General features: G+C 39.5%; 1 protein-coding gene across 1 annotated transcript in view; it reads right to left on the bottom strand.

Moving 5' to 3' along the window:
- The window catches only part of ATP2A2 (ATPase sarcoplasmic/endoplasmic reticulum Ca2+ transporting 2), a 45,956-nt gene extending 24,461 nt beyond the window's left edge, over positions 1 to 21,495 (bottom strand). The window contains exons 1-5 of the mRNA XM_062009563.1: positions 20,626 to 21,495; positions 19,531 to 19,548; positions 19,348 to 19,430; positions 12,208 to 12,312; positions 9,150 to 9,288 (exon numbers count right to left, since the gene is read on the bottom strand). Of these exons, the coding sequence (XP_061865547.1) occupies positions 9,150 to 9,288; positions 12,208 to 12,312; positions 19,348 to 19,430; positions 19,531 to 19,548; positions 20,626 to 20,743 (463 nt within the window). The 5' untranslated portion in view covers positions 20,744 to 21,495. The remainder of the gene's footprint in view (positions 1 to 9,149; positions 9,289 to 12,207; positions 12,313 to 19,347; positions 19,431 to 19,530; positions 19,549 to 20,625) is intronic.
- Between the last annotated feature and the right edge of the window lie 265 nt (positions 21,496 to 21,760).

Raw genomic sequence — 21,760 nt, forward strand, 5'->3', positions numbered from 1 at the left:
TTTATTAATGCATAGGAGACTATTTTAGAATTTAATGCTGGAGTTTAAGTACACAGTAAAGGAATCTGTAATGGGGTAAAAAAAAAAAGAATCAGTTTTATTTAACTGTGCATGAGTGTATATGGAAGCAATTTACAGTTTCCACTCCTTAACAGAAACTAGAGAAGCATACAGATGCAGTAGGAATTTAAAATTCATGTCAATCATTTCAAACAAGCCACATGCTTTCATTTAAAATACAGACAACCTAATACCTGAAAATACTGGCTTCTTCAGCTACCTAGAAGTAACCAGCAATGTTATCTTGTGAAGATTCCCACCAATTAATTACATTTACCATTTTATCTTCTCATACTGAAGGCTCCCCACATCCTATGTTACTCCTCCCAGTGCTGTGGCAATGTTATAGGTTATTTTTATCCCTCGTGTACAGTCATTAACATCTCTGTTTGGTTTTAAGCACGGTATAACCCCACTTATCATCAGAGCACATCAAGTGACACAGGGGTGCATTTGTGGAAATGACTGCAGCTCCTCACAAATAGAAGTCTTTAAAGGACAATCCAGCACACAATCTACCCTATTTCATTTGTCAAGTTACCTTGAAACAGAAGATTATTCAAGCTTCCAAACTGACTTAAGTTATAGATTAAGCAACATCAATCCAGATTTAATACTTGACCAACTCCTAGACTGAAATGATCAACTCATTATCTAGGTATCTCATTTGAGCACTGATATCCCTTTACTTTACCAGTTTCTACGACAGCAGGAATACTAAACATTTAACTTCAGATTTCTGTTAGAGCATGGTTCAAGACACTCACTGGGAGACCTCTACAGCCAAAATGCACTATTAGCATGTTGCAAGCTACATTAGCCTGTGGTTTCAGCAGGCAGAAAGCAGGCAGAGCTGATGAGGTACATGTTTGACAAACAATGGAGCTGGAGCGAAAAGAAACTATTAGAGCTGTGTGAATTTCAGACCCCATTATATTTTCAGCTGTAATTGGATATCCACAAAGAACTTGAGACCCAGGACCATACTTCCAAAACTCAAATTAAATTCCAGATCTTCTAAATCAAACCTATTGGTGATGACAGGCTCAGGAAGCAATATCAACTTTACCCCAAAAATCCACTATGATAAGAGAGTCCTCAAAAAGAAAACTACTACTTCAAATGTGTACTTTGAACACCAATATCAGCTCTGTTAACTGCCTCTGATCCCTCCCACATTTGAAGACTGAGAGGTTTACAGAGAGGTATGTCATAAAAAGTTAAGTTTTACTTCCTTTTTGCATTAACGTGTTACAAGAACAATTCATCTTCTCAGCAAAGAAAGTGATCTGTTTGCAAAAAGACCATCTAAGTGATCAGAGTGAATGAAAGTATTTTTCCCTGTAGAAGTCAGAATGGTTCTTCATACACAACACGTACCTAATACTTTCTTATTCATGTTTATCATTAACCAAAGCTAGTGTCGACCTATAGCTGCTATCAGCAGGCTGGGCTTGGAACTGGACTTTTGCAATAAAGGTATCAGTACAGCTTGAAACTATTCTGCCACTGTTGTGTTCAGGAATACAAACAACAGTTCCTCAAATAGAGTAAAAATATCCCCAAAACAACTTCCATAAAACACCAAAAAAAGGAGAAGGAAAAAAAGATGAAAATGTCCCTTCCCCTGTTTTATGTGTTTTGATACTGAAGGTTTATTGTTGACACATTCCATTTGTTTAGACACTGTGGTCTTCCTCCTGCTTTATCTGGATGCTGTAATTTCATCAAGCCGATGTAGAAATAGTTCAAAACCAGCAGACACAACCTACCATATTGCTATTAAAACACCTCTGATTCAAAATACACTATGCTTGGGGTTTTACCATCAAAAGAGAGAAAGAACAAGTAATAATTCTTTTGCCAAAAACTCACCAAGTGTAAGCAACTCTTTTGTTTCCACGTTACATATTATGGGCACAGTGGTTTAAAACACTTTTCCTAATAAGATCTTTAGTTTCTTAAAGAGTCATTCAAAGTCCTTCTCTTGCCCAAAACTAAGTTTCTTATCTTTGTGCATTATGAAGACACACCATTGCCTGACTTCTTATTACTAAACTGAGGCAAGTGAAAATTCCTACACAAAGCATAGGTATCATCTTAAGGTTTAAGAACTGAAATGAATAGGCTTAAAATACCACATGTAAGATGCTACATACTTTAAGCAACCAGAACTGAGTATTGTTTCTGCTGGGGTCAGTAATAATTAAAACTCACACCTGAACAGAATGGACTGCTTCTATTTAAAAATACAGCTGTTGAAGCACAATTGTTTCTTATATTAAACTTCCTTAACACAAGCTCAGCTTAGCTCCTCTTTCCCCACCCTTGCATGCATACAATCCAGTCTTCCTATTGTGTTTGATTTCCTTAGACCATCAGAAACTTCATTTTTCTTCCGTAATAGCAGGTTTTAAGTATGTAACACTTCCTGAACAGGCTATAATAAAATGCTACCAAAAATCAGAAGCTCTACAAAACAGGAAGATTATCAACTCTCTTTATGCTTTCATACAAGGCCAAGAGTGTCAAATAGTCAAAATTAGAAGAGAGACTACGAGATAAGGCTGAGATTCCCCTCCAAACCAGTGAGAGAGATTTATTTTCTGGCGAGGTGAAGATTACAATAGCACTTGGTCCATCCAGTTTTAACCATACTAGTAAAACAGTATTTTTTTACTGTCTAGATAACAGAACAACACATTTGAATACATTCATTCTTTGCATTTAGGATGTGTGCTACAGATCTGACAACATTCATGGAATAGCCTTCTCTATCACATGCTGTTCTGCATTCCGGACAGAGAAAATTGGATCTGGAGTTTACTGTGCAGTATATGCAGAAATGTGATTATCCCAAACTAAGAACTGCTAGTGGTAGAAGTTAAAAAACATTTATACACCTTGAATTCTTATCAATGAAAAAAAAGGATACAAAAAAAGCTTAGGTTTCCAGAAGCAAAATATTTTATGATGAAAAATGAAGGTTTTCAAGGGAGAAAATGCTATAGTGTATTAAACTGTATACTGTATTAAAATTCTTCTAATTATGTAAAAATACATTTAAGTGTCAATCTCTCTGAAGAACACATCAGAACATTCAACAGAATGCACCCATGGACAGGTAGCCTGTCTGTAAGTCTGCATGTCCTTCTAACCTGTATTTGTCTAACTTTAGTTTCAATTGGTGGATCCAATATCTGTATTCTACACTGAAAATTCTTATCAACCTAAAAAAAAGTCCCTAATATCAGAATGAACAAACTGGTCTCAACTTTTGCCAGATGAGGTAGAGAATACCATCTTCACAGCAAAGCTAGAGGTGCTGTTTCCAAGTTAGGCTGCGTTTGGGTATAGAATAAAAACTAGTAATTCCACATGCAGGTTTTGCTTAGTCTTAAAAAGAAGTGTGCTTAGCCCAGGTGATGGCATTAACAGAACACTGTCTTTATATTCAAGCATTTTGTTCAGTACTATTTATGTTTGCAGTAAAAACACTGCTGCAGTATTAGCTCTTACCAAGTATGAGCATCAGATATGTGTTGAGTTCAAACAACTTGTGCCGATTTTGGCTGCAAGAGCGTTAAGTGTCCTCCCAGTAGCTAGTATGGGGCTATGTTCTGGATTCGTGCTGAAAACAGTCTTGATAACGTAGAAATGTTTTAGCTACTACCGAGCAGTGCTTGCACAGCATCAAGGCCTTTTCTGCTCCTCACACCACCTCACCAGCAAATGGAGTGAGGAGGTGCAAGAGAAGGTGGGAGGGGACACAGCCAGGCCAGCTGACCCCAAATGACCCAGGAGATAGCCCAGATCATATGATGTGACATGTAGCATAAAAAGCAGAAGGAAGGTGTGTGTGGGGGGGTGTATTTGGAGTGATGGCATTTGTCTTCCAAATAACCATTACACCTCGTGGAGTCCTGAACACCTGCCAGCAAGAGGAAGTGGTGAATTAATGCCTTGTTTTGCTTTGCTTCCACATAGGTCTTTTTCTTTACTTATAAACTTGTCTTTATCTTGACCCATGTGTTTTCTCACTCTTACTTTTCCAACCCTCTTCCCCTCCCACCAGTAGCCAGCTGGAGTGAAACGATGAGACAATTAAACCAGAACAAATTCCACTATTTTTATTAAAGTCTGGCAACTCTGGAGGAAAATCCTACAAGAAGCAGGAAAAATGTGGAGATGTGGTTTGCACACTTTTCAAATGTGTGTTGAAAGTGACACATTCAGGCTTTGGCCTGACTTGAACCTCATATAACTCCAGGTTCAGTGGAGTATGGAGTCAAGTCTGGACTGTATCCAGTTATCTCAGAACTGCCTCTGATATGTTAGGAGTTTGACAGCCAAAGTGCTCACTGAAGCTCAGATTTATGTACTGCTTGTATTTATTAACAATTGATCTTCTGCTTTTTTTCCTGTCTCAAAAGCAGTACTTTATGGAAGAAGACAAAATACATGCTTAAGCTTTAAAAACCAAACCCAACAATTTGCATGAGGTAGGAAAAAAAATCTCAATCTTCCAGTCCACTTTTTCTTTCATTTTAAGAGATGCTCAAGTCTTACTCCATCCTTTTCATTTTTTTCCCCCAAAATCAGTACTTGCCTAAGAAAAGCAAGCCTGCATCTCTATCACTCAGTCTGAAAAACAATTCTAGTTATTAGAAAAGTAATAGACACAAGGACTTGGATGTTTTGGAGTAAGATCTGCAACATGAATGTTTGTTGCTTATATCATCAGGGAAACTCTGTAGCTCTTCATAACCATACTAGAGTTCAATGTAATTCACCTTAAGAATCTTCCTTCACAACCTTCACCCCTAAATTTTTCTATGTTCAATTAAAAGGCATCTACATTTTAGAAAAGTCTTAAAAGTGCTCTGTGACTAGAATTAAAAGGCTTGGAAAGTAATTTTTGTACACTTTATGCCAGGTATAAATTTAAAACTAAAGTCTTCTGTAATACATATTAATTTAATAAGAAACTGCTTCTGGGAACTCTGGTGTATTTTTAAGCTGTTGAGTACTTATAGATATAACTGATGACAAGAACCATCATTCAGCACTTCAGGGGAAAAAAGGAACTACTGTAACTTCAGTTTTGTCACTTAGACTGCAACTAATGCACTTTCATTTATTGGAATTACAGAAAGTCAGATTTGCAGTATCTAAAGCAGAACACTTTAGACAGGAAAATACAATGGAAGTGAACAAAGCTCTTTTCTGTTCACAAATGTGCTCTTTGAAGAGAAGTCATTTGCAGCCAGTTTATCCCATTTGTCAGACTGGATTTAATATAAAACTTCTAAGAACTGAGTCCATGCTGTTTAAAGTTTCTGTTTAAAGCGTTACTTTAACCAAGGCAAACAAAACCTCAACAAAGGACATCTAATAAGACAGTCACTAGTTACAAATTTAGAGTACATCCTCCAATGAACTTAAGCTTTTACAGCAGCACAATAATCCATTTTAAGACAGGCAAACTAAAGAGCCATTTGAGGACAGCATCTGGATTTTTTTTCAGCTCATCAATTCTAAGAAACAAACAGTGTAGCTTAGTAACCCTTACACACTACACTTCAGAGAACCATGCACACCAGAGGCCTGCAAGCAAATTTAAGGCATACATCCCAAATCTGTAACTCCAACTTCATCCCAAAGGGCTCTTCTTTGATTGTACAGTATCTTTTCCACCATCTTTGCTTAAGCACATGCGGAAGAAAGTCTTCCTAACATCTATAGCTAAGAAATTCATGTCTGCAGTGTCTCTGAGCAAACAGGTTACAGTGTCTGCTAGTACATCTGCTAAATTTTGGCATAGTATAGCATTTATGTTGATTAGTTACTAGACACAAAGGCCAGTAATTGCCCACCAAGTGTTCTGCCATAGATGTATGCACAGTGAAGCCCAAGACATACAAGACAGTAGGTTATCTACCCCTTGATGGATAATCTAATTCAGGTTACTCCACATTTACTCTAAGGTAACAATACAGCTTCCCCCTATTAGTTCAAGTCAAACTCATGTCTGTCTCCTCTGTTGAGAGATCAATTAAAGAAAATATCTTCCAGGAGCTTTCTTTTAGAAAGGCCATGAAGCAGACTGAATAGTCTATATAATGAATGCAGTCAAAATCTACAAAGAGGCAAAGAAACCATATAAACCACTATTGAACTGCCTTTGGGTTATGCTGAACCAACCTGGTTATCTTTAACAGCTTCAAAACTATTGAAGACAGCAAATGGTTTTGGAAATGGTTCAGTGGTACTTCTTCTCAGGGAACTTTTGCAATGTAAAGAGGAAAATATATTCCCCTACTTTCCCCCCAACTGCAATGCCAATCTATCAACTTCTACAACAAAACATTATCTGTGTCAGACTCACATGTAGGTACTTCAAATCAACAAAGCTGTCATAGCATTAAATACACCTATTTTGTAATGGAAGAGCTGTAGAGAGTTGTTCAAAGTTAGATATCGGCATAGGGGAGAAACCTATCACCTGGTTATTTATGCCACTCGGTTGAAAGATATTTGCCTGGACACACAAATGTCATTGGCACTTTGCCTAGAATTCCATACCCAGATATGTATCCTAGTATGAAGTGCTCTGTCACTTCCCTACATGGTCATCTTTTTGCAAACACCGTGTCAAAGGCCATCACAGTACTCTTACCCTTGAGGCACAGGCATGCATACAGTCTCTCTCACCTCCAGGTCTTGACACTACAGTTGGTACACAGTGTGTTGCTCTTCTCTACCTGCTCAGTAGCTTTTATGAGTCTGATTACAATTAAAATTTCATTGTCTGTCTGTAAGTTAGAATTTGTTTCAAAATCAGTTTGTATCGTGCTGAACCACTTATTTCTGTCTTGAATATCTGCACTTAAGTTACCTTCACTTGAAGCTGCAGTTGATGATATTTGCCAGTATGCGAAAGATTTGATGAGTGCTTAAGAACAGCTTGTGACTGTTTTAAGTGACAATTTTAACCAACATGACCTTCTACAGTAGTTAACAAGCTAGATCACCTCCTTAAAAAGATAATCAGTTCTACACATATTAGACTATCAGACATTGTCCTGCTTGCAGATTTTAAAATAAAACAACAGTAAGTCTACGAAAAATAGGATACTATGTTTGGCAAAAGATGTAGTGTTTTAGGCATGCTAGTCAGTTTGTTTCCAATTTGTTTCTCTCCTTGAGACACAGGGCTTTTGAAGAGATGGCAGAAGTAATTGAATTTATTGATACTGACAATATACAGCAAGGTAAGTAGAAGCCCGCACATCCCCGTGGTGATTCACATGCAGATTTAGCTTTCTTTTTCTGCAATATGAAAAGGCAATCTTTACCTCTTCCAATAAGAAAGATTTCTGTGCTCTAGACACCTGGCAGAGCAGCAAAATACAGCATTTTTCCTTAGTGAGATATCCCAAGCTAGTACAAAATACATAGTCATCAACTTGCAATTCTACCAATACCGCTTTAAAAGGTACCAAAGCCAACAACCTCAGTGTATTCCCGCGATACAAACTGCCTCCAAAACTACCATTCTCTTGCTGACATTTAAAAAAATACAATAAAGATTTAGACTAGACATCTACTGCAGAATCTTAAATTTATACAGTTCTTTTTGCCTCAAAAGTCCACAGAAAACATCAGCTGCCGAAACAAAATCCCATTGCAGAACTCATGGATTTGACTGTACAGTGGGGTAATAGTAAGTCAAAACAGCACCGTAAGTGAGAAGGTATCGTAATTCACCCTTTATTTCAGCTGTCAGCACTTTGCATTTGTACTTGTTCTTCACCAACAGATGCTAAGAGGAAACTAGCTTCAGCCTTCAAGAGATTCACACTCTGAATTACCCTAGCCCAAGGCTGCTGTAGCTGAATCATCTTATGCACAAAACGGAGGCTTGAGACAGAGCTCAGTGAATGTTAAAAGTTTCTCAAGGAATGAAAGCTGGGCAGTCAGCCAACACCAACTTCATTTTGAGTGCATACTCTCTCTGCCTGCTAATTAAAATAGGAGGATAGTCAAGTTTAAAGGTATACATTTACCTCCTCTTGAGACAGCTACCACCTCTAAAAGCAAAGTGACAGTAGTGGAAAGAAAGTTTGATGTACATCCCAAATTGTTCTCAAAGGAACAATCACTCAGTTAGCAGTTCATAATGACCTACAAGACAGGAGTATGCAATCACTCCTGACACTTAACAAGAACCACCTAGTTTTATCTGTGAAGGAATAGGAAACATTGAAGCCCATTTAGAGAAGTTACTAGTATGGCACTATCACCAAAATGAAGGAGTTAGAGATAATACAATACTCTTATTTTTACACTCTGTCCAAACAAAGATACACCTTCTAGGACAAATCTAAGTTGTCAGAAAGCTTGCTGCAACAGTTCAATCTTTTAAGACTTGTACTTCAAAAGCTTACACCAGAGAAATTGGAAGCTCTGTTTGTACAGTGATGCTATCTGCAGTCTTCTATATAGCAATAGGCAAAAGAAGCAATAAAGAATTATGAAAGATGAGAAAGTAGTGATGTCACATGGCAGTCAGGGTAGTGGAGAGGACAGAGGAAGACATTTGAGAAAATAAGTTGAAAAGCACTGCTGCTGTAAGTGTAACTGTTGAAAAACCCTTTATATTAAATTACCTTTCCTTAGATAAAAACAAAGCATGACAAAAAAACCCACCACTTCTGGATTCAAGAACCTGAGGAAACTCTAAGTATTTAAGAGTAAGGAAAAGAGTATTTGGTGACAGAAAACAGACAAATTCTAAGATACTCTGAAACTACACTTCAGAAAATAAAATTTTAGAGCAAGTGCTAAAACCCATACTTAATTAAGATGCTTTGCTTTTAGACCAACTAGACTAAGAAGCAATTTGAAAAACAATCCCCTCAGTGCAAATGCACATTTAAGGTAATTACAGATGAACAGACTCAAGTTTGTTTGTAAGTGAAGCACACACTTTGGCATCTTCGATAACTCCCCCTAGGGTCTCAAATTGCACAACAATTTTATAATGATACACTACTACATGTACGTACTACATAAATGAATCTTACCTGCCACTTCTACAATATCACCCGGGACAATGTCTCTTGCTTTAATCCTCTGTACACTTTTTCGGTCTTGTCGATATACTTTGCCCATTTCTGGTTCATATTCTTTAAGAGCTTCAATAGCATTTTCAGCATTTCTTTCCTAAAAGACAGCAAAAGTGTGTAACTTTTAAAACCTTCAAGGAAAAACACAATTTTTCAAATTCATTATCATATGAACACTACTGACTCAGCTTAGTTAGAGAATTGTGACCTTCCCTTATAAGGTTGCTGACTGGAAATTACTTCAACATAATTCAGATATTAGTGGGCATTTAGAACCTAGAAGTTGTTTATTCAAACCCTACAGCATTTCCCATCAAGGATATTCAGTGTCTTGTTACAGAGAGGCCACACAATGAGCTCTATGTAATATATGGATGCTTTTTGACATAAAAAATGCATTAAGTAGAATTAATACTCATGGATATAGTCTTGTGCCAGCTGCAGCAGTTTAGACTCAGACTGGAGAGGACTAGCACTACCAAATTTCACTTACTGATAGAAATGGAGGATCAAGTTAAGACAAAGCCTAAACAGCATATTATCAACTTTGTTTCAACAAATCAAGTCACATGAAAGTGAAATTAAAACATATAGACAAGAAACTTCCCCAGAGTCTTGTAACAGTTTACAAACTTGGATGAATCCCCATTCCCTTTTATTCTCAGTAATAGTAGCACAATGCCCTTTTTATCTCAAGTTCATTTCTCTCAGCTAAGAATTAGTGGAGATTGATATCAACATCATGATGCCACCTAGATAAAAGGATAACATAAGAAACCAACAGCTTAGCAGTACTCCCTCTCTAGCTCATGGAGAAGCAACCGATTTTCCATTTTCCAGCCTCTTGACAAGTACAAACGTCATTCCTGATGATTATAGATAATGGAAAAGGCGCACATAGTTTTCAGTATGACTGCCCTTCATCTACCAGTCTTTCCAGATAATAAAAACTTCCTTCTGCAGGTATCAAAGCAGAAATCTAATCTTCAGATATTCAAAGGTTGAGGTACTAGGTTACACTGCTTCTTCTACGTAACAATGCAGCTGACAACCAACAATACCAAAACTACCTTGAAGGACTAACATTTATGTGGCACAGCTCAGTGTCAGGCAGTGCAGACACACCAGCAGAGACCCATAATGCTATAATTAATGCTAGCCTCATAATCCACCAGGTAAATTAGTTCTGCTCTTCAGAGGAAGAGTGCTGATACTGCTTTTCTGTGGATTAACTGAGAGTCCACATTCAGCAAAACCTTAAAGGTACAAAAAGTCCCACAAAAAGAGGGTTAAACAGAGCTGTTCCTTCAAAAAGGAGAAATAAGAAAGAATTCAAGATGACTAAGCTAGGTCTGTCAGCTCAGTGTGTTAGACTACCTTTTTGTTCCCAGTTTACTTGAAGCTATGGTAGTTAGACTGTCTTGTCAACCAATGAAGCACTAGTAGATGGCACTTCGGGAAATGTGCATGTGAGAGGAAAAGTTGAGGAGGGCAGAGCTAAGGCAATGACTCAGTTGTTCACATCTAGTACCTGTAGAAACAGATACGTTTATGGGTGGAGACTATGTGCTGTGACTTATTTTCCATGCCTATTGTAACAAGGGAATGAGTCATTTAATTTGTACAGCAATTCTGTTTCACAATTAAGTTCACTGCATGCAGATATAGGTATTCTATGCACACTATCATGTCTGGGAAAAAAATGGGTATTTCCTACAACAGGGTTTACAACTACATAAGAAAATCCCTAAACTATACAGACAGTATAAAGATTTCATGCTTAAAATTACTACATGCAGAATTGTAACTCGGTTTCAAGTTAAAGATTAATTCTTGAACAATTACTTTATGAAGATTTGAACTTCTGACCTTGAAGGGGCAAAAAGCTGTCATTCCTTTATAAACATTACCTTTTCCCCTACATCAGCTCTAGCAGTTGCCCAGGAAGCTGGGCACTGCTGATAACTGCATTTTTCAGGGCTCAGTCTTCAGTCATCTTACTTGGACTAGCACAAAACAGAAGGCAGGAACATGCACCAGTGCCACTCAAGGCCACTTCTGGCAGTTTCCAGTGCACAGAGTCCTCTCTAACATGTCTCTTAATTATTCTTGTTATTTTGGACAGGTTTGCCTTTTTTTTTAAGCATTAAACCAAACAGGCTAAGATAGTAAGTAATTATATCACATTAACACCATGTGTTTAAAAAAAGAACACACAAACCCAACCTTGACTAGAACTTTATACTAAAAATCCCAGAATACTTTTAACCTGCAGAAAACCAATTCTAACAAAAGATGCCCTGTCTGAAGTGATTAAATCAGAAGTTATACAAATAATTTTGTCTTGGCATTTTAAGTGTTAATTGTGTTAATTGCCAATAAGAACTACAAAAAGCCATCTAATTCATCTCACAGTTGATAATGTAGGGAAAACATTAATAGTATTTAGAGGTTCTCAGAAGAAATTTCTGCCTTTTGACAGACGTGGGGCCTTTAGATGTACACTTAACAGGTACTACAGTAATTAAATAGGAAGGATTAATATGGTATTAAATGTATTAATAAATATACTAAAATACAATATTTGTCTCAAGAGGAAAGAGACACAAACTAGATTAGAAGTGTTTAATTCTTTGTCCCTTAATTGAGACAACTCCCTTTTTTCACAAGCTGATACAACTGATTCTTTCTCAGCTTTGTAAGACAGGATTTATTTCCTAAGTTCAGGCCTTCATTCTGGACTGCCTATGCTCATGTGTCCACCACTGTGTGGCCAAACACACTGATAGGCACTTTGCCTTTTTGGAAATACTTCTGAAGCTTTCCTTATACTTCTAAGCCAATACTTTATGTCCAGACTGTTTACAGTATGTTGGCTCTTGTCTGTTTAAAATTAGCAACACATATTACTTGCATTGTGTGAAGTACCTGACACTAGACCCTACAGTCTGTCCTCAAAAAAAAAAACCCAAGTCCAAAACGTTTGTGATTCGATGTTGGAAAAATATCTGCATACCTGCCACACTCCCACAATTGCATTGGCTACCAATATAAGCAAGATTACAAAAGGCTCTACAAATGCTGTGATTGTTTCTTCACCTTCTTCAAACCAGGCCAGGACCTGTAAGAGAAACACAATTATTTAAATTATTGACTGCTTTACACAGACACCTTGCAAGCTTAAGACCCAATAAGCTCCTGCTTGAGGTTCAATTGCTTAGGCTTCAGCAACTTTTGAAACTGTTGTCTTCCAAGGTGTAGTTTTGTAGGTCATGAATGAGTTGGCAATATGCAGCGGAAAAGGTGAAAAAGAATCTTTACTCAAGTAGTACAAAGTTCATTTCCAAGGTTGCTCTTCCTTTAAAGGAGCAAGCTATGTATGTGGGAAACATACTGCTACTTTTGCTTCACAAATGAAAGCAGAAGTTGTGACAACAACTATGGCACTGAATACTTTTAAAAAAACAATTCAGCACTGTATTAAAAAGGATGCAGATAGATCAGTCTGACTACTTAGAACTCCAAAACTTGAACAGAATCTGACTTTTAACCTAGTTAATGATTAACCAATAACTTAAGACACACAATTGAAAATCGCTTTAAATGTCTGTGGTGAGTAAATATGAAAAATAGGCATTTACTTATTTAAATATATGTAGTGTCTTACTGAAGCATCTAAGTTAATGATATAGGTGTATCTGAAGTTGAATTCTGATCTGAGAAGCTGATAAAACTAAAAAATGGAATTTAAAACCAAAATCAACTTGAGGACTTGAATTAAAATAAAACCTATATGGAGCCTTCTGTTCATTTGCTGTAGAAATACATTCTAGTTCTAGGCTTCTGCCATTCACTTGACTTGAATGGGTATGTGACAGGGCCTCTGCAGAATTCTGTAGCTACTGAAGAAAAGTCAGGCCAATATGACCAGAGAGGAAGAGCTTTTTCATCAACATGTTGAGCAACAGGAAGCCTGGAAAGTGACAGTAAATAGGAACAACGTGTTGAGATAATTAAGGCTGGTAGTCAGGCAACAGCACTCTGAATCACTAGAAGACTGCAGTGAGCAAACCGTTACTAAAGCAAGTACCATAATTCCACCAACACGCTGCTCAGAGCTATTGCTCAATTCTGAAACACTCCAGGACATTAAAAGGAAGGAGCAGCAGCATGAAAGCCTCAAGCAGAAAACAGACTGTCAAGCAAATCCAATGCAACAACACATTTTTATTACAAAAGGATAAACTTATAAAGATCCAGGTTACAATTGATAACACTGAAACATTCCAAGTGGCAACACAACATTTTGAGGGTCTGTGTAATCCCTCTGGAGAAGAGATTTAGTAAGGATCTCTTACGCTCTCTCCATCTCAGAATTTCTTCCCTCCTCCCACACTAATCTCCAGTCCCCAGTAACAATTTCTGCCTTTTGACCTCCAGAGCAGTCATACTGTCTATATCCTAGTCTTCACTTCACACATCACCCCTTATTGCACGAGCAGCTTCTCCTCTGCGTTAGCACTGTTGTCTCCCACAGAGATTCCGAAAACGCTAATCACACACTTCCAGTTTTCTTAGCATATACAAGGTCACACAATGCCATCAGAAAAGCTGCCTACTATCTGTTTCTTCCCTCCTTTTCTTTACTGGAATTCTATAGAGCCCATTTTGCTTCCAAGAGAGAATCTAAAGTCAATCGTTCTGTGATGTTCTAAAAAGGGCAGGCACCCACAAAGTTAACTGGAACAAAACACCTACTTTATACCATGCTGAACCATCATCTTTTCAGACTGAAGATCACATGTGATGTAAAGTAACATTGAGGAAGCCTGCAGCTTTAAGAGGTAAGAAAAGTAGCTACAAGGACAGCAATATACAAGTATGTCAAGGAGAACCAAAATTAAATTTTCAAGGGATCTATTCTTTCAGTGAGCCATTATTTCAAAACGAGTAGGTGAACTCAGACATTCTGACAGCACAGGGCTGATACTTTAGATCTTCACTGTTGATTTTTGGCTAAATTATCAGTCTGTGACCTGCTTAAAATGAAGTATCTCAATCCTGGAAGTCAGCAACATCCACTTCTCCCCCAAGAAGTTTCCACACAATTACTAACAGTAGAACAATCTAAGGTCTAGTTCTAGAATATTCAGTAAATATAGACTTAGAAATCATAGAATGGTAGGAGTTGGAAGGGACCTTTAGAGATCACCCAGTCCGACCACTCTGCAGAAGCAGGTTCACCTAGATCAGGTCGCATAGGAACATGTCCAGGCAGATCTTGAAGACCTCCAAGGAAGGAACCTCCACAATCCCCCTGGGCAGCCTATGCCAGCATACACAGCAAGTTCTTGGTTTTGTTACAGCAGACTACAGTTATATTAAGATTCTATTTAGGACACTTGCTGTAACAGATCAGGTTGTTTATTTGATAGTAGCTTTAAGTAAAAACAAAACCACAGTAAAAATCAAAGAGAGAGTACAACAGGGAATACAAATATTTAACTAGGCGTTTTTAGTAATAACAGATCATATGCTGAAGGCTGGTAGAGACGAGACAATCCTTGTCCAAGGAATTGAGTCCTTGTCAAAAAAAGTTTCCACTAGCACATTAAAACCTGGAGAGGTTTACAATGAGAAATCTTTTCTTTGACTACTACTCAGGGGGGCCTCACCATATTTCCAGCCCTAATCACTTTAAGAATCACATGGAGAACAGCTTAATTTCCAGGTCATTGATCTCCAATGTACTGTTCAGGCACTATGGTCAATAAAGCAACCATGTATTTAAGAAGCTTAAAAGAGTAGGGGAAAAAAAATAGTAAGATAACTGCTCAAGAGAAACACGTCTGAAAATATAAGGGAAATTAATAGCAAGATATAAAAGACCCATATAAAGAGACAATATAAGTAGCTTAAAGGACGACTTTTATTCAGCATATTTGCTTTAGGGCTGCTAGAGCCATGGCTTGCAGAACTCTATTTTAATGAAAGTCTAATGGGGTAAGCCTGCAGGACACCAAGCCAAAAAAATACACAATGACAGGCAAATAGCACTTAGCTTTCATGGCTGGTCATAACAAGGGGGCAGCTGTACAATGCAGAAGTCAGCTAGCAATGAGGTGACTACTGATGAAAACAGTTAGAAGCATCCTTACAGCTTTTTACAGAGATAGTTGTGGAAATGTTTGCCAGACACAAGTTACGGAGGCAAGTGATCTCAGATGACTATTCATCATTAATTAACAGAAAACAGAAGAATAGAAGTTTCAAGATAGAATTCTGTTGCCCAGCAGACTGTACCCGCTTGCCACTAAGAGGCAAAGCAAACAGTTTGTTGTCAGCAACCTAACAAGGTTTTTTGTTTGTGTTTCATTTTGACAATGGAAACTTAAAAGCAAACTGGGAGAGCAAGATCTTATCCTAACAAAAAGAAGCCCTGGACTAATTAAAGCAGGTCATGTAAAACTGTGGACTGCTTTTAAGAGAGATTTCTTTTGGACAGAGTACTAACTATTAGTCAGAAAACTCTCTTTTAGTGATCTCTTTTCAATAAAAAATAAGCTGAAAATGAAGGAGATGAAAACTACTCTAGCAGTCCTGATACTTGTTCCATATCAGTTACACTGAACATCAGGAAATACTAAAGAAAAGCCTCGCAATTTCAGTTCCATTGTTCATCAGATTTTTACTGAGAGGAGGAATATAAGAATAACAGAAAAGAGGAATAAAAACCAAAAAAAACCTAACAGATCTTGACCACACACATAAGTACAACATTTAGAATTCCACTAGGTGAGCAGATCTTAAGTATCCATCAAATATTTTTCAATATTTCTGAAAATAAAAACATTCCAGTGTTTAATGTTGCAATATGAAAAAAAAGATACACAGCACCCAGTTTCTGCAAAATAAAATGGAAATGGAATTAACTACTTCTCACAGCTTTATCACCCCTACCCATCAGTTGGTATCTCTGGTGCTACTAAGCAACCTGAGTTTAGCTAAAACCATGTTGGTGTAATGCTCTACTGCAGTCCTTATCTTGTGTCACATACTCACTGCTGTTGACCTTAACAGGTAGTTTTTGGGGTGATTTCAGGGCAAAGCCTGCAACATTTTTTTCTGGCACACTCCCTTTTAACATAGATTAGGTTATTCTCATAATTTACAGCCTATAATCATCTCTGAACTAAATCACATTATATTGTTTTTATCTAAACACAGATTCCTGCTATTAGAAAACATTCCCAGATCAATCCCTTCTAAGTTAGATTAAGAATCAAAGAAATAATTTGGGGGCAGGAGAGGAACAGTCTTAGGAAACTCTATTAATATTTAAGTAAGAATTTATAGTATATGCAGCATCTTGTAGAAGACAATTCACTATGCCACAAAGATAAGACTGCATGGTTAAGCACAGATCACTGCTTGAGGCATTTGAAATTATTCTGTATCAGATGCACAGTTAGCATCTATCAACTTGTCCAAGTCATTTATGCAGCAAAAAAAGCTGTTCTTTTATGAAAATACTGTAGGTCTGAGTAAAAGCCACAGTTCATGGAAAAATTAAACATCCCTTAATGTGCCTAGTGAAGGCCCCTGAACTGCAGAGATACACTCTGCAGGTTTCTTTCTGCACAGGCTTCAAAGATTTAATAGATTCACCAAGGCAACGTCCAAGTCTATATGTGAATCTATTTACTCACCATCAGATATTATTTATATTGTTTCTTTTCAAAAGCCAGGCTTTTACTAACTAAGAACATCTGCAACAGCAGTTCCAACTTGGAATGTAGGACACAGTATCTACAGCCAACAAACACGCAGCATCTGACCCCTACAATCAGCTAGGGTGACAGGGATTCAGCTGTTAGTCTGATTTATTTTACTGACACATACCTGACAGGGGGTGTGGGAGCAAAGGACACAAAAGGCACTTTGAACACAGACATTTATGATGTTGCATGTAAGAGAGGACGTTTCTGCACAAAAATCTAGTGCAGGTCTCAATGGCTGTCAGTCATTATAGTAAGAATCTAGTATGACTTACAATCCCAACACAATCACTGGAAAAGCCTCCATGAAAGAAAACAGTGACATCTGTACCTAGAGATCCTCTCTCATACCGGAATCTTCAACTTTTTTCTAAATTGTGAACTTGTAGCTGGTAAAAACCACCAGAATTTAATGAGCTAATTACATCAAATATTTACAACAATACAGTCTATCAACAAATTTCACAGTTCTTTACAGCTACTATAGAAGTCTCTAATATGTTTTCATTAATAAGAAAATCAGATAACAGATTATCACCTTTGAGCAAGGATAAAGCCAGAAACTAAAAGCACTTCCCTGGTGTGCTTAAGTAGTAAAAATAAAATATACCTAGTGAGGTTGTTTTACATTTCATCAAAAAAAAAAAATCTTTACTACTAACATGAATTTATAGTGGGTAACCAGTAACTCTTAAATAGGAGACAGAAAAGGCAGAGCATGAGCCCAAGGTCATACATCATGCCAGATGCACAGAAGCCGAGAACCCTGATCTAACCAACACTCCATCAGACTACAGTCTCCTCTTAATTAGATAGGAAAAAAATTAAGCATATTGAAAAAACCCGAATCCAGTTACTAATCAAGTTTTCAAGGCAAGCTTGGCAGTGTATGTTCTATGACCTCTGTCTGGTATCTTATTTAATGACATTCAGCAATGAAAGCTTAAAGTTTAGTGAATCTGATTTTTCAATTGCTTGGTTGCAATAAAAATACATAACGTATCTCGCCTAACAAACTTCTGTACTGTCATTTGTCTCGTGAGATGAGAAACGCTCCTGACTTTCCAGGAACAAAAACACATCCCCTTCTCACCCTCTGGGAGGGGAAAATTCAAAAGAGGAGGAAAAAATAAAAGCTTTTGAACGACTTGTTTATTCAATTTTCTATAGTCAGCCCAGTTTCCTCCCCAGGAAACAGAAGAGTCAGGAAAGCACATCTGCCTCCATGGTCAAGATCAATGCCACCAACCACTGCTCGGCTGGTAAAGGTATATGCATACCAAACCCCAAAGTGCTTTGAAAGAGGTCAGTGTGAGGATAGCTGAAGCCTCTCTTGGTGGTGGAACAAGAGAATAAATACTGCAGCAGCCACAACAGGGCAACGCTTCGTCCATCAAACAGAACAGCTTCAGAGTACATTCTCCTCTGCCCATCCCAATTAGCTTGCCCTTAGCTAAAGAGTCACCACAATTTTCACTCCCCCCAAGAGTTGCAGCATTACTCTTTTTTTATTCCCAAGTAGTTAATTACAACTCCAGGGCAAAGTCTACTATAAACTTACTCCTACCTAAACAATTTAATAGTCTGCACACTTTTGTTCCTATTGTCCAGCTCCAAGACATACACCCTTTCCCTTCTTTCTATACTTTGCCTCTCCTCAGTTTTCCAGTTCTTCCAGCAAATCCATACCCTTCACACATTCTGTAAAGAGACTGCCCAAACAAACTTGAAAAAATATAAAATTAAGTTAAAAGTGTTCTTGTTCTTTTAATCCTGATGCAAAATAAGATGTCCATTTAATGACTTGACTATCCAAAGGTCAGTTACCAAATTTGGTCAACAATGGTGCCATCACAGCCGTCATCATTCTTGTCACTGTCAAAAGCAACAACTGTCACCTTGCTATTATCAGGAAGGGAAGGCAACTGGAATATACACCATGTAAATTCTATTTACAGTCTGCATTGCATCCAAAAATGTCTTCCAACGATTATACATTGAGCTTGATAACGATTAACTCAAAGGCAAGAAGAATGTCCAGTTAAACACTTACTCGAGGTTAGTTTTCAAAGCCAACAAAAGCATTGGGAAATCCCACCTCAAATAAGCAAACTAGGTTGGGAAGCACTTTTAAAAATATTTGTGTCGTGTAGTTACGTATTTATGACTCATGCAATGAAAGATTCCCTGAAATTTTCTCTTCTGGCATACAGAAACCTCTTCACACGGAAACTAATTTACGAGACGGCCATTTACTTTACATCTTATACTTCTACCTTTTGAGAAAGACAATAACTTCAGTATGTACAGTTCCTCTACACTGGAAAAAATCTGTCATTCTGTGATAGACACCTATGAAATAAAAAAATTGTACTTACAAAAGATATGCAAGCTGCCAGCAACAAAATTCTAACTAGTAAGTCTTCAAATTGTTCAATCACAAGCTCAAGTAAGGTTTTTCCTGCAATGTATAAGAAAGCCATTTAGTTATGCACATTTTTTTAAAGAAAAAAGATGACTTATCAACCAGAATTAGCAAAAGATTTCATGAACATGCTTACCTTCCTCAGCCGGTAACTCTGTCAGGCGAAGATTTTTTTCCAGGAAGCATGTCAAAGAAATCATTGAAGAAACACATTAGAGCATTATAATGCATTCACCAGGTAATGCTCCTGAACTGCACACTCATCTGGGTTGGATTTGACAAGACATACTGAAAGCCTCATTAAGGTGGCTCTTTTCATTAGAGCACTTGAATAGGCCCTATAGTTTTACATTTTAAAACACATACACATTAGCCAGAAGGTGCTACAGGTTATAATTCAGCCAAGTCATCACTCCAGCCAGCTGTGGGACTTCTGCTGTTGCTGCACACAAAGGGTCAAAGGCTCAAAATGCTTTTCTGACAAAGGTTTTCCTCAACATTCACTTTAAAAGAAAAACTAACCCAAACTTGGCTCAAAATATTTCAAATTCTTTCCTCCATTTTAAGGATACTTTCCTATTTCTGTTCTCCCTTTTATTTCCCTGCAACTAGATTTAGGAATTCAAGGGGCACAAAAGCAGTGCTAAAGCTAGAAAAAAAACCCCAATCCCATCGCATTGTCTTCTCCTAGCTCTTCATTTTTACATAACGGCGTGAGTGTAAAAGGGCCAAGCAAGAAGTAATTAAAAAAAAGGAAACACCTTAGTGGATGAATTCTGCGTTCCGACTCGAGAGAAGAATGTAAAGTAAGGGACAGAAAGGCACAGAAAGCAGGGAAAAATGAAGGTCAAGACGGACAAAAAAAAAATACTAAAAACCAACCCACAGCTCTTCATTTCAGAATGGAAGATTTCCCACCGTTAAGGTGAAAGGAAACGGAGGTGACATCCTCCTTCCCAAAGCAGCCCTGTGAGCTTGGGGTATGAAAGAAACCCACGAGGTGGAGTTCAAGTCAGCCATCTTCTCTCCCTCGCTCCTATTCCGGGTCCTGTAAGAGATGCCGGCTTTGCAAATACACACACGTTAGGCCTTGAAACGGGGCCCCGAGAAGGATGAGCGAAAAAGAGAAAAGGGTGGAAAAGGGAGCAGAAAGGGAAGGAAAGACGACGAGTGCCAGCGACAGCATCCCCGCGGCGGAGGGAGGCGGGCGGCGTGGGGCCGCTTCACCTACCGTTGGAGCCCCATTTCTCCTTCAGCTTCTTGACTTGCTCCAGGCTGAGCCCGGTGCTTTCGTTAACGCCGAAATAAGCCAAAACTTCCTCCACAGTCTTTGTGTGCGCGTTCTCCATGGTTGGGGCAGAGAGCAGCAAATGGTGACTCGCCTCTTCCTCCTCCTGCTTCTCAGTGGCGGCGGGCGCGGCGGCGAGCCCCCTCCTCAGCCCCTCGCTCTCTTCCCCAGCGCCCCCGTGCTATCAACCATAGACCCCCTCCCGCAACAGAGAGGAGTCCCCGAGCCCACCTCAGCGCCCCACTCTCCCAGAGGAGACCAGGAGGGGAAGAAAAATATATACTAAAAAAAAAAAGAGCCGCCGAAAAAGGCGCCCCCGCCCCCCTCCCACCCCTCACGGGAGCCAAACCGCCTCTCCGGCGGGGGTGAGCGGGGCTTCAGGCGGCCCCGGGCGGGCAGCTGATGACAAGGAGGATAGAGACGCGGGCCCTGGAGCCGCTGTCGCCTCAGGGGCGCGGGAAGGCGTGTGGGGGGCGCGGCGGGTGCCTACGCGGGGATGGGCCGCGTCCGAGGGGCCGAGCGGCCTCTCCGTTCGCCTCAGCAGGCTCCGAGACGCCCCCGCGGAGGGCGATAACAGCGCGCCTCACCCCGCTCGCCTCCAGAAGCCGGGGGAAAAGAAAAAAAAGCGCAGTTGTCCCGCTGCCCGCCTCGCCACCGCCGGGAAGGCTCGGAATTAGCCTCCTCCCCCCTCTCTCCTCTAGCAGCCTGATCCTTCCCCCGCCGGCCCAGGCCGCTGTTGCCGTCACGGCTTGGGCTCGCCCGCGCCCGGCCTCGCCCCTAGCTCCCGCTCGCTCCGGTCGCACACCGGCGGCGCTTGCTCTAATGTAACTTATGGGAGCTGGGCCGCCCGGGCCCCTCTCGCCGCCGCGGCATGTGGACGCTGCTCATTGGCGGGACGCGCGGCGCGGGGCGGGGGGAAGGCGCGGCCCCGCCCGCGGCGCTGAGGCGGCGGCAGCGGCGCCTGGCGCGGCCCTGCGCAGCGCGGCCGTCCGCCCGCCCTCGGCTGAGAGGAGGAGGCGGAGGAGGAGGGTGATGCAGGCCTCATGCGGCGGCGGGAGCGCTTCCGCTCCGCAGTGGG

The sequence above is a fragment of the Colius striatus genome, chromosome 17, assembly GCF_028858725.1.
Source record: "Colius striatus isolate bColStr4 chromosome 17, bColStr4.1.hap1, whole genome shotgun sequence".
NCBI lineage: Eukaryota > Metazoa > Chordata > Aves > Coliiformes > Coliidae > Colius > Colius striatus.